We start from the raw sequence: 12786 nt of genomic DNA, 5'->3' as shown, positions 1-12786 counted from the left end.
AGGAGGTAGTTTGCACACAACCACAGGACACACAGGGCCCCGTCACTTTCACAAGGTGTGGTAGAACAGTTAAGCCCACTGTTAGGCTTATATGTGAGATGTCCTATCAAAGAGGCGGGATGCCAACATTGATATGGGTTTAGTATGACCATTTGATTCTGATTTCTTTTTTGTTGCTAATGCTGTGTGCCTTTTGTCACCATTATATCTGTATGGTTCTTTATTAATGGGTGTTGTTATGTGCAGTTTTGTGAAATGTAAATGGCATTTCATCTGGTCTGTGATGAGAATGGATTTTGGTACCACTCTATTCCTTCACACTTCTTTAAGAAGAATTCCTGTGATTGACTCTCTTGCACATCCTTGCCCGATAGCCATGGTTTTTGTCTGTTTGTCTTTCTGCTGTCTTTCATGTGTGTTGCCTCACTTCTGCATAATTTAAGGGGGGTGTATGTAACGGAGTGATATATTGCGTTTATTAAATTATGACGGAAGTGACGCAACAGCGCACAGTATGGCACCAGCTTCCCGCCGTAGTTCAGGCAGAGCTACCAGGGAAGTCACAGGGTAAGTCAGGTTTCATTGACGGTCCGGATTCATTTCTAGTTTAATTACAATATGTTACTTTGTTTTTCCTTTTTCTACGGTGCTGTGTATTTAATTAGTTCCATGATTTGTTCCGAGTCCACATTGCTTTTTGTGTCGTCATTTAATTTAAGTTTTGTCGAATGAACGTTTTTATCCATTGAGTTAACAGGTGTTTTTTTGTTGCACAGTTATTTTTGAGACTGAAAAGCCCCGTGACTTCACCTAGCCCTCCCGCCATACTGTGTTGCACGTAATGCTTCTTTCCTTTTGGTTGTACTGTATGTAGTTTTTCGTGTCGTTTTTCATTTGGCTATTAGTGTGGCTGGCGTGTACCCGCGCGGTTCGTCGCGGCCGCCATTATTGTACATTGCGCAGCCGTTCTGCTGCATGTGATGCGTTCAGCGGCATCACGTAAATACCAGTGGAAGTGTGTTTTTTTCCCCCTTTTTTGTAAATAGTTAATATACGATCACCTATGTTGTATATTTTGTTTTGTTGTGCATTTAGTTTTCTTATGGATGGTGTTTAGTTCAGGCAGAGCTACCAGGGAAGTCACAGGTTATTTTTGAGACTGAAAAGACCCGTGACTTCACCTATCCCTCCCGCCATACTGTGTTGCAGGCAATAAAAAAAGAGAGAAAAGCCACATCCTCGTGTCTGGTGTTCTTGAGGCGGCAGCGCCATGGAGCTCGAGACCATCATAGTTGTGTCCTCGTCACACGTGGACCATGTGATAATGTGAACACTGACCGAAATTTATAGAATCAACTTTGATATTGATGCCAATTGATATTTATCGGTTTCCATATTAGTTTTCACATACACACGTATAATTGATTGTTAATAAGTACATACTTGAGGTAGCTTGAGCAAGTTTGTTGTTTTCAAAGTGTGTCTCAAATTGGGAGCCCTTCTTGTTAATCACGACCCAAGAAGCAGCTCACGGCTTCACAAAGGTTGATGACACCTGCACATTAATGGAAGAGGGTTTTTAAAAAATGCAACCAAAGCATCCCTCAAATGTTAAGAACTAATCTTTTACCGACTATGAAGCAGGAAACTAGACTATTTTGATTAACTTGGAGTCATATATAGAAGTACAGTATTAAATAAGAGCTATGCGGTAAAAACGTCCCTTCCCCTGATGCTCTTGATGAACTCTCTTTTGCCAAATGCTTGACACTGCTTGCGTAAGTTGGATTCTTTGGAGGGAAAAAAAATGACTGCATTTGCATGACAAAGCTAGATGGCTTCGGGGTGTTAGAGAAGGAGGGGTATGGTGTCTGGAGCGAGGGAGGAGGAAGGAGGGAAGAACGAAGAGTTCGAATAGATGTCCCTCCCGTCACACAGACCGTTGGGTTTGCTGATTGTCTGCCAGTCTTGAGACCCCTGCTGGATATGTTGGACGTAGAGGCAGAGGTTCTTGATGACGAGTCTGGATGGATTTACCTACAGCTGTCCTACAGATGTGGATTTTGTTTCCAGATTACTTAGGGAGTGACATTCAGCTGTCTTTGCTGAAAAACACGGGTTCAAGTCGTATCTTTCCTATGACCTGATTTTTGATACCAACCTGTTGTTCGGTGGTTTGCTTCCATCCTGTTGTGAGATGAAACGTTTCGAATAGCTCTTCCAATACACTTTTTTTTGAAACAGTGTATTAATACAGCACATTTTTCTTTCAAGATTTGTGAACCAGGACCAAGTTGGACAAGGATTTTGTTTTGACCGGGCATTGGACTGATCTAGAGATGACTGGAGCCTTGCATGCTGCACTAATACTGTTTTCTGTGGTGGTAATAGGCTTCTCATTCTACACTACATTATATAAAAGCTTTATCCAAAGATTATGTTTGTCTTATAGCTTTGTAATCATGAATGACACTATATTGAAGGATTGATGGAAGGAGTGATGACAAAAAATAAATGCCAAGTGTAACATCAACTTGACTTTTTCCTGTAGGTTGTGTGTGAGACTGAGCCAACTCACGTTGGGACTGACAGAGTGGGCGATTCACATGGTAAGTCAACGTTTAGCAATCCTTCAATCGAACCTCACATCTTCTAAATCATCTTGATGAGTATGTGTGTGTCTGAGCCAAAAATCTGACTCCCCAGGACAGTCCAAATCGGTTCGCTTATCCTCACACTGGGCGTTCGTGCTGGTCAATGACTCACTAGACTTTTCCAGGGCCGAAAGCTCCTGCAGAAGTCAGTTTAGCTCACTCGCCACCTTGGACCAATTGGAGCTCCGGGAAGGGGCATTGGAGTTACTGCGTCAGGCCGGACACCAGTCACACGTCTGGATCAGCAATCCCTCCAAATTGCCATCCGAGCCTTTGCCCCTCTCCAAGCAGTGTGAGTGAGCACAGTGACGCAGTACAATCGGTATACCTGCTGCACATTTGCAACATTGAATAATTATTCCTTTGTCTTGATTTAGACTTGCAGTTCTCAGCTCTAAATTTCCCCAAAACATCCAGAGAAGGCTTTGCTCGTGTGAATAGGCCCTTCCCCGCTCTGTCATCAGTCAGTGTGTGTGTTCGTATTCAGTGGGACCCAGAATGGAATGAAGTGTCCACCATCTTCTCCTATGCTGCACGTGTTTTTACCAATGAATTCCTACTACGAGGTCATGGTGACATGCAGGGACGGATCCTCTTGGCACTCATTGTCCACGGGAAACACCTTCCGTATAAAGCCTGTTTCCCTAATGATGGTGGATGGCATCACATCTGTGTCACTTGGAGCAGCAGTCTGTGGGCCATCTATGTGGACGGTGAAAGGAAGGATGAGGGATCAAGCTCAGACACTTCTCGAGATATCCATGCTGATGGGATACTTATTCTTGGCCAGGACCAAGACTCGTTTGGAGGGAATTTCACGGAGCCTTTTTTTGGAAATATCACTGACTTAAATGTTTGGAATATTTCTCTGGAAAGCCGCCACGTCCGTGCTTTGAATGGATGCTCGGCCATAAATCAGGTCATGCTTTTCAGTTGGAACCTTGACCATCTGATCAATCACCCGGCCGTCAAGGAAGTCCGAGTTCTTCTGTTTTGTCCAGGTATGGCCGCATTTTGTACTGCATGGATTTTCAGGTGTCTTTTCATATTTATTTATTCATTTTTTACAACCGTCACATCATGGTGTAGTAGTGTACTGGCTGATCGAAGGCTTTGAGTTCACGTCTTCATGGGCTCAGCGCTACATTTTCCATCGCTCTGAATCTAAGAGTAAATGGTTGTCTGTTTCTTTAACGACACTGAGATTGCATGGCGGCAGGCTACCCTGACCAGTGTTAGTTGATTTAGGCTAATTATTGCTTTCACAGCAGTTGGTCATAAGTCTTGATGTTTTGTATGAATGAATCACACCAATGTTTTTAGAGCCTGAAAACACCAATATCCTCCTGACTACCAGTAGTTCAAATTGGTCCTCTGTAGAGGACATTTGTGAACCTAAATATCTCCCACCCAGTGCATCCAATCACATTAACTCATTTGGTTCCTCTAAAGAGGACATTTAGTGCTTTCCAATGATGCCAAATTTGTAGGGGTTAGAAAAAGTAAGAAAATGGCTTCCCTCAGTGCAAGCACCTTTTATGGGAAGAGGAAAAGTAATACTGTTTATCAAATACATTTTGTCTTGAAATGCTGTTGGCATTTTATTTATAAGACTCTTATGAACACGGTAAAGTGTTGTTTGAGTTGTTTTAACTATATTTGAGCCTAGTATTCAAGTGTTTAAAAAATGTAGTGGAATTTTAAAAATTTCTTTTGGAGTAGTCCAATTACTTCACATAGATTGGGGAATATTCAAAATAAATGTGATAGGACAACATTCTGAAAATTCGTCGAAAACGTGTTATTATTGTTTCCGTATAGACTCTGAAAATGGTTGATTCTGAAAGCACAACACATGCACGCATTCAGGGTTAAGTCTGGGCATGCATGACCCCATTTTGTGTTGTTCAAGATAATTTCTTACTCTACATGTACTGCACCGCTACTGTGACCATCGGTGATGTGTTACTGAAAAAAGTTTTTAAAAAATGCATATCTACAGCCAAAGGGCATTTAAAACACCAAAACAGTTGATGTACTGGATGTGCATGAAGTGTTTTTGTATATTTTTAGTTTCACTTTCTATTTTTGCTCTTTTCCGTAAATAAGGATCATTTTAGCATTGTCACTACAGTATATTAAACTTAAACATACACATTGCCACAAATCCTTGGAGGCTTGTGTGGGCAAGAAACATTGGCCGCAAGTGGGGCACTTTTGGAATTTTTTTGGGGGATTATCAGGATATGACAAATTAAGATGAACAGTGAAATATGTGTATGTATATTGCCGCTCAGTGAATTTTCCTCAGCCGAGGTCTACGGTTGCCTTCCAGAGACCCAAACATAAATGACATCTCAGTAATTGGATGTGCATTTCGAAGAAAACATGGTCAACTGAACCAGTAGCATGTATTTATATCCATGTAAGTCATTACAAGCTTGCGGACATTCCTATTCACCCAGGTCATTTTTTTTTTCCCAGGGCGTCGAATCCATCACAACAAGACAAACACAGCAGTCCGGTCGCGATCAATTCAGTGTCCCGAGAAAGGCATTACAAACATGTTACCTGTCACAATCCCACTAAACAATGTAATGTAAGGGACGAATAAGACATTCTCGCCCATCTTTAATGAATTTTACATGTTGCACAATCTCACAAAATGTAATTGCTGCATTTTAGTACTTAACACAGGCAGGGGTCGAGGGTGGCCTGTAGTGCCTGAGGGGCAGGATTTTTGGTCTTGGGGGCTTTGCTCCCAGGGATATATTATAGTAGAAATAATTACTTTCATACAACGGAAACTATATTTTGCATGTTGAAAGTAGCTTACCCAATACTGGAAACAAAATAGTGCTGAATCCCCCCCCCCCCCCCCCTTCAGCATATTGAATTTATGATTTAATAGGGGAAAATATTTTTCAAGGTCCTCTTTCCATATACATTGTGTAAACAAATATAAGAAATAAATTAATCCGAATACCCTAAACAGTGTCAGATTTAACATACATAAATGTTTTGGTCTTACAGGTTAGGTTTATACTGAATTAAAGGAAACCAAACCATAAATTATTATGAAAGACAGTTTATCTCTTTCAGTTAGAGTTGTTACTTAGTTAACACTTGGACTTGTAGGTTTTTAAGCGTTCACGATGACAACTTCACAAAATTATGTAGCATAAACATAAATCACTACGTCATGAATCAAATGACAACAATAATGCCAACATGTGGTTTTATCACTTCAGCATTTCAAATTTCATGAAAGAATGATATGCAAATATAAGTAGGGCACTACTGAAGCATAAGCACTGAACTTATCAAGGCACGATATGAATAAATGAAATTTAAAGTCCATCAACCAAAATGAAACAGTTACTTTGTTTTTCCTCCCAAATTGCAGATTTTTTTTAAATTTAAAAATTGCATTGTACCGCATTGCAATATCTATTTGAAGTTGACTAATGCTACTGTTCATGTTGATCACATTTATGATTCTGCCTCAGGTTTCACTATCTAAAGCGGGTACATACACAACAAGCAACATTTGAGACTCTACAAATGGGGGCGGGGGATCATTATGTGTGAGCTACTGCTCGAGAGTGTGGCGTATTTGAGATGATCATTACAGCACACCACACACATCACGATGAGTCTCCTCCCCTAAAGCTCTTACAGAAGAAAGATTGACCTGGGAGAGGCAGCACAGAGCATCCAGATTACCGTCCAGGAAGAAAGTGTTGTGTTAGTAGTGGCGGATGATGGAGTTTTTTTGTAGGTGGCACATGCATCCATCCATTTTCGAGACTGCTTATCCAGTTCAGCACCGCTGGTAGCCGGAGCCTTTTCTTGCTGACTTCAGGCGAAAGGCAGACCACACCCTAGACTGGTCATCAGTCACCCACAGAGAACATATCGAGACAGACAACCATTCAATCTCACATTGACACCGTCCCGAACTACGCTGCCTGCGTCAGAGTCAGGCAAATGTAACATAACATCATCAGTGACACTTCATCATTCAATTCTCTTTTCAACTGAATCATTACATGTCTTTCAGATTTTAAAAGGTACTGTGGTTCTATATTATACCCTTTTAAATGATCTATACCGACACATTGTTACAGTGTTTAAAATAAGCAAAACATGCATGGTGCAAAAACATAACCAGCCCAGGATTTGGACCCCTTTTCACAGATAGGGAGTGTTAGTGTGCTAACCGCAAGGCTGAAGTCTTTGTTCAACTAAGAGTCCTGTTTAAAAAAAAAAAAGAAAGAACAGCATGGTTTTGTGTTTTTGTGCTGATCGAGCCATCATCATGACCAGCAAAAAAATCAAAACAAAAGAGCCAAGATTCAAACTGCAGAGCCTTCGGTTCCTGAGCAACCCGCTCTATAAACTGAGCCACAGCTGCCCAGCAAGGTCAGCCTGCTGCTGAGGTCCTGCCAGAAGCTGGTGATAGCTGATGACCAGCTGGAATCAGCATGCTGGTCTTACCGGCCCCAAAACAAAGCATGCTGGTCTATGCTGTTTTATAATTATTTATATTTTATTTAGATTGCACTCTTTCAACATTATCTGTGGCGACTGAAAAGTGACAAACCTATTTTTACAAAGAATACAGTGGAAAGTACAGATTTTTCAAATGGAAAGTGTTAAAGTAATCAGCGGTCAGAAAAATACAATAAAATACTAACTGACCTGAGTTATTTCCATTTCACTACCTATTCAACTGAGGGGTGAACATTTGCAAATGTTAGCGAAGGTAGAGAATGCACACTCATGTCAGGGTTCGTCAGGGTTCATTCATGGTCGCAAACGTTTACCTAACGTTTGCCAACAGTTTTTGTGGGTTTTTTTTCCTTGTCGCAAGGGAATTTCGAACATGTTCACGTAAGCAACGCAGCTCATCATTTCCTGTATAATACATACTTATTTTATAATAAATATACTTGTTCAGGGTGGCCCAGTGGTCGACTGGTTAGCGCATCGGCCCCACAGTGCAGAGGTGAAGGTTCGATTCCGGCTCCAGCCTTCCTTTGTTTGCATGTTCTGTGTGGGGTTTCTCCGGGTACTCCGGTTTCCTCCCACATTCCCAAAACTTGCATGGCAGGTTCATGGAACACTCAAAATTGTCCCTAGGTGTGAGTGTGAGCGTGAATGGTTGTATGTCTATGTGTGCCCTGCAATTTCTTGGCAACCAGTTCAGGGTGTCCCCCACCTACTGCTTGACGACAGCTGGGTTAGGCTCCGGCACGCCCCGCGACCTTTAAGAGGATAAGCAGATTAGAAAATGGCTGGATGGATGGATATACTGATTCATTTTTTTTCACTTTCAGGAAAGTGATGTGTCAGTGGCAAGTTGGCACCCTTGCACCTACTCTACTGACCAGCCCCCACTGCATAGTTATCATAGTCGGAGTGGTTTGAGCAGTAGCTTCAGTCGTCAGCGAGAGGCTGGCGACCAGTTCAGGGTATATAGTAGTGCCTACTGGTCAAAGTCAGCCGGGATAGGTTCCATCACGACCGTGACCTTTGTGAGGCAAAGTGATACGGGTAATGGATGATGATGGATGGATGTAGTCGTAATACATGAAGAAGGAATTAGGCTAACAGTGAGCTTAGCTGGTAGTTACATTGCAGTTGCAAAATCTTCTTGTCATTTTACTGTGGGTCGATGACAGGGAGACATGTTACACATTGTACATTCCATTTGAGAAGCTCTGCAGCAGTGGAAGGTACAGCTTACTTCGTAATTGGTTGTCAATCTGTTTCACATCACAATCGGAGCGTCTGTGACACGCCTGTCCATGGTGTTGACTACAAACAAAGATGTTACCCGTAAACATTGAATAGGTTTACATCTGCGCTTGAATTCAAAGACCTTTTTTCCAATCAGATATCGCTGGGGAGAAACTTTTAGGACATCTAATAATCGAGCCTTTGGTAAATGTGGATCTGAGGGTTGGTGGGGATAGATGTCAAATAAAATAAAGACCAAACGGAGTGCAATCATGGCACACTATCTACACGTCTGCAATGCTTTACGGAGGCTCACGTTCCACACGCACGTACTTGGACACCAATGGGCGGCTGCTGCCGATCAAGGAGTCGCCAGGCCCACTGAGAGCAAATTCGGGTCCAGCGTCCTGCCCAATCACACTTTGCTTCGACAGTGGAAGCCAAGACTGAACCTGCTGACCCTTCAGTGATTGGAATTATTCTTTGGATTGGATTGGATTTTGAATTGGATGAACTTTATTGTCAAATATACTCTATGTGTAACATACAGCACAGATGAAATTTCTTCCCTCTCAACATAAAACAAGAGGAGTGTCCGCGCCGCTATCAAAAGAAAAGTTAACAAAAAAATGACTAAATAATTCACACAAACAATAGGCCATCTGACTAATTAGATTTATTTTGAAAGTTATGTTGTGTACCTCGTGGTTTTCGTTGAAGGTTTGCAGAGGTGAAAATTATTGAGTATGATGACATTCTTAATATTGAGCTATATCTTATAAATGTAAAACCTCACAGTTATTCTTTTTTAAAGGACTGTTTTATGAACAGTTTAAATGCGGGACACAACATGCTGGGTCTGAGCCCCCCTCGTTCACCATAGAATTGGTCCTGCTCACAAGCAGCCCTTTTTTTTCCATAATGCTGCATAATTGCTGTATCAATTGCATGTTTTTGTTTTCTTCTGCATTGAGATTAACGTGTTTCTTCTTTATGAACGCCGACAGTTCTCCTCCCCACCCAATTTTTCAGATGTTTTGTTGGAAACTCTTGTCTTTTCTTGTCTGACTGTGCTCCTTGGCATTTGTGTGTCGTGTGAGCAGCAAAACACCAGCAGATGGCGCTGCAAGGCTGCAGAACGCTGCAGACCCGGTCAGATCAGCACCCAGTCATGAGTCTGTTGGACTGCTCTGAGCCACTGCCATTTATCTGCGTGAGTAGCAGAGGTATGACTTATTTTAACATGCTATTGCAATTCCAGAGGTAAACGTGGAAAGAAAACCATTAACGACCAATTTGTCAACAGCTAGTCACACATATTGCGTACTCTGGTTTGCAAGTGAACCAGGGTCTCCCAGCCTAGTCTAATGATGATTGAGAGGCCAGTGTCCTTTTGGACACTGGCCTGTGGCGCCCAGTATCCAAAAGGATAAAAATAGGAGAGCAGCAAAATTATATCTTGTGGCGAAACCCAACACCCCACTCTGCACCGTGCACACACGTGTCTGATGACTCGGAGAGGGAAGAAGAGGAAGAGAAACAGGAAGTTCCAACCAGGTGTATTTATAAGCGGACGTCCTGTAATTGATGGCCAGCATGCCACACCGCCCCTGTCGGAGGGAGCGCGACTCCCTATCCTGCCACACTTCATTTTGTTTTTGTTTTTTTGAGCAATTCAGAGGTTGCTTGGTGTGTTTCTGATTGTTTTCCTGCTGCATGATCCAAGAGTGCTTGAGTTTGAGGGTGCAAACTGATTGTCGGACGCTCTCCCTCAGGATTTTCTGGTCGACAGAAGACTTCAATGTCCCATCAATCACAGCAAGTTGTCCTGATCCTGAGGAAGCATAGCAGCCACAGACCATCAGACTGCCACCACTATGGTTCACTGTTGACATAGTTTTTGGGTTTTTTTTTTTTAATGGAAATGCTGTGCCATTTTTACCCCAGTCGTAACGGGCTGCACATTTTCCAAAGAGTACAATTTTTGACTCATTCCACTTATTTTTCCAAAAGTCTTGAGGATCATCCAGATGTCTTTTGGCAAATGAGTAACGAGCCTTTGTGTTCCTTGTGGACAACGGTGGTTTTCGCCTGGGAACTCTCCCATGGATACCATTTTTGGCCAGTGCCTTTCGTATCGTGGAGTCGTGAACACTGACCTGAACTGAGGCCAGCGAGGTCATTTGGGTGTTGCTCTCGGTTCTTTCGCAAGCTCCTGGATGAGTTGACGTCACACTCTTGGTGTAATTTTAGCTGGTCGACCACTCCTGGGAATATATGCCACTGTTACGTATTATTCATTTGTGGATAATGCCTCTGACAGTGGTTTTCTGATGCCCCAGAGGCTTTCTGAACCCTCTAGGGCTAATTTCAAAAACTTTTTTCTAATTTCGCCTTGAATTTCTTTGGTTCGTGGCATGATGCATTTGTTTCTTGAGCTCTTGTAGCCTACTTCACTTTGTCTGACAGATTCTATGCATGTGATTTCTTCATTTAACAAATGTGGTGCTAAGGTGTTGCCTATGAAATTGAACTAATCATTCCCAAAATTGTCGATAGTCACAGATACTTTAACAAAGGCAGGGCAATTACTTTTTCATATAGGGACAGGGAGTTTGGGATTTTTTTGGGTGCCGTAATAAATTTAATTGGTATTTAGAAACCGCATTTTGTATTTGCTTAGGTAGTCTCTGTGTGATATTAATATTGGTTTGATGAACTGAAGCCTTTGTATGTGATAAATATGCAAAGAACATAAAAATCAGGAAGGAGCGAAGACAATTTCACAGCACTGTAGCTTGAAAAGAGTTATAGGTGGTGAGTAAGAGATGCCGGGGAATAAAAAATGCTTTCTGTACTTTGCATCCAAGTTGTGTTCCACCCGATTACAGTCTGTCAGGACGGAATGGTGATTGACTGGTTAATACATCCGTCTCACAGTAAAGACGTCCGAGGTTCGATTTCAGGTCCAGACCTTCCTGTGTGGAGTTTGCATGTTTTCCCCATGCCTGCGTGGGTTTTCTCTTGGTACTCTGGTTTCCTCCTACATTCCAAAAACGTGTGGTAGATTAATAGAACACTCTAAATTGTCCCTAGTTGTGAGTGTGAGTGTGAATGGTTGGTGTTGGTACCCTGCGACTGGCTGGCAGCCACTTCAGGGTGTACCTCGCTCGCTGCCCGTAGTCAGCTGGGATCGGCTCCAGCATGTCCGCGACCCTTATGTGGATAAGCTGCTCAGATAATGGATGGGTTTTCTGTCAGATTTAATTTGCATGCAATCCATTTTCTGACAGACAACTAGGTTTCTCATCCACATCTTGATTGCCAAGGCAAAGTTTTTGATAGTTTAAACTTCTTTCTGAGCATCCAGTTATGTTTGCTTATCTAGGGTGGCCTGAAATGGGATTGCTGTGACTGCCAGGAACATGCTGAAACACATCACAACGAATTGGTGTGAAAGCAAATGGAAACAAAGCTGAGTTTTACAGCCTGCAAAGTGACAAATAACGGCATTGGGAGCTCTTCAGATATGGATGTTCTGAATTTGTGTGCGTGTTATTGTTGATTGGTTTTGATTGGATTCAGTTTTGTCATGTTTTCCTTGTGTGTGATGTGTCTGTCCCGTTAGGTTTTTGCATCCACCCATTTTCCTCAGTCAAGTCCCTTGCGTCTCCCAATTAGCTCCCTTCGCCTTTCTTCTCTTGTCCAGGTGTTCCTAGCATGTCAAAGATGCCAGTCTGAATGAATTCCCAAACCTTGATGCACAGTTTTGGGTTATTTGAGATCAAAGACATAAAACGCATTCAAATACCTATTAACCGTGCCCAAAAGGTGTCAGGGATATTACGTGGGTGAGGACTCAAAAGGAGGGAAGTAGCGCCAGGGAGTCCAGGCATGATTGCAGGCAGGATGGACTCCAAAGCCAACACTATTTATTCACCCAAAAAAAACCTAAACAAGGCAAAAAAAAAAAGGCGAACAAGACTCATAGAATCAAAAATTTTAAATTAACAAGTCCAACAAGCAAGAGACAAAGTAAAAAGCCGCAACTGAATCAACACAACAAGGAAAGGCAAGACAAGTATATTTGGATCGCACATTTCATTTGCAAGACAATTCAAAGTGGTTACATAAAACATTTTAGAAAGAGAAACGACATATTCAGACATCACAAAATTCACAATAAAATCATCGAAAATAATTAGATTTAAATTCTTTAAACCAAGCATCAGTCTCGATAAATTAAAATACAGTGTGCAAATGATGATTAAAACAAGAGAATAAAGGATAGGTACATGAAAATACTTTGCTAAACAGTAATGTTTTCTGTTTTAAATAAACTGACAGTTTGAGTGTGTAACAGATGAGGATCGTAGTCACTAAATTC

At 41.9% G+C, this 12786-nt stretch overlaps 1 protein-coding gene across 1 annotated transcript in view; it reads left to right on the top strand.

Annotated features, from left to right (window-relative positions):
* The first annotated feature begins 1270 nt into the window (after positions 1-1270).
* Positions 1271-12786, top strand: part of adgrd2 (adhesion G protein-coupled receptor D2) — a 46715-nt gene continuing 35199 nt past the window's right edge. Inside the window, exons 1-5 of the mRNA XM_086110862.1 lie at positions 1271-1318; positions 2552-2609; positions 2707-2946; positions 3032-3655; positions 9503-9625. Of these exons, the coding sequence (XP_085966988.1) occupies positions 1271-1318; positions 2552-2609; positions 2707-2946; positions 3032-3655; positions 9503-9625 (1093 nt within the window). The remainder of the gene's footprint in view (positions 1319-2551; positions 2610-2706; positions 2947-3031; positions 3656-9502; positions 9626-12786) is intronic.

Source organism: Hippocampus guttulatus, chromosome 5 (assembly GCF_054856545.1).
Source record: "Hippocampus guttulatus isolate MCC_2025c chromosome 5, RoL_Hgut_1.0, whole genome shotgun sequence".
NCBI classification, from domain to species: Eukaryota; Metazoa; Chordata; class Actinopteri; order Syngnathiformes; family Syngnathidae; genus Hippocampus; species Hippocampus guttulatus.
This window is presented reverse-complemented; position numbering and strand designations above follow the sequence as displayed.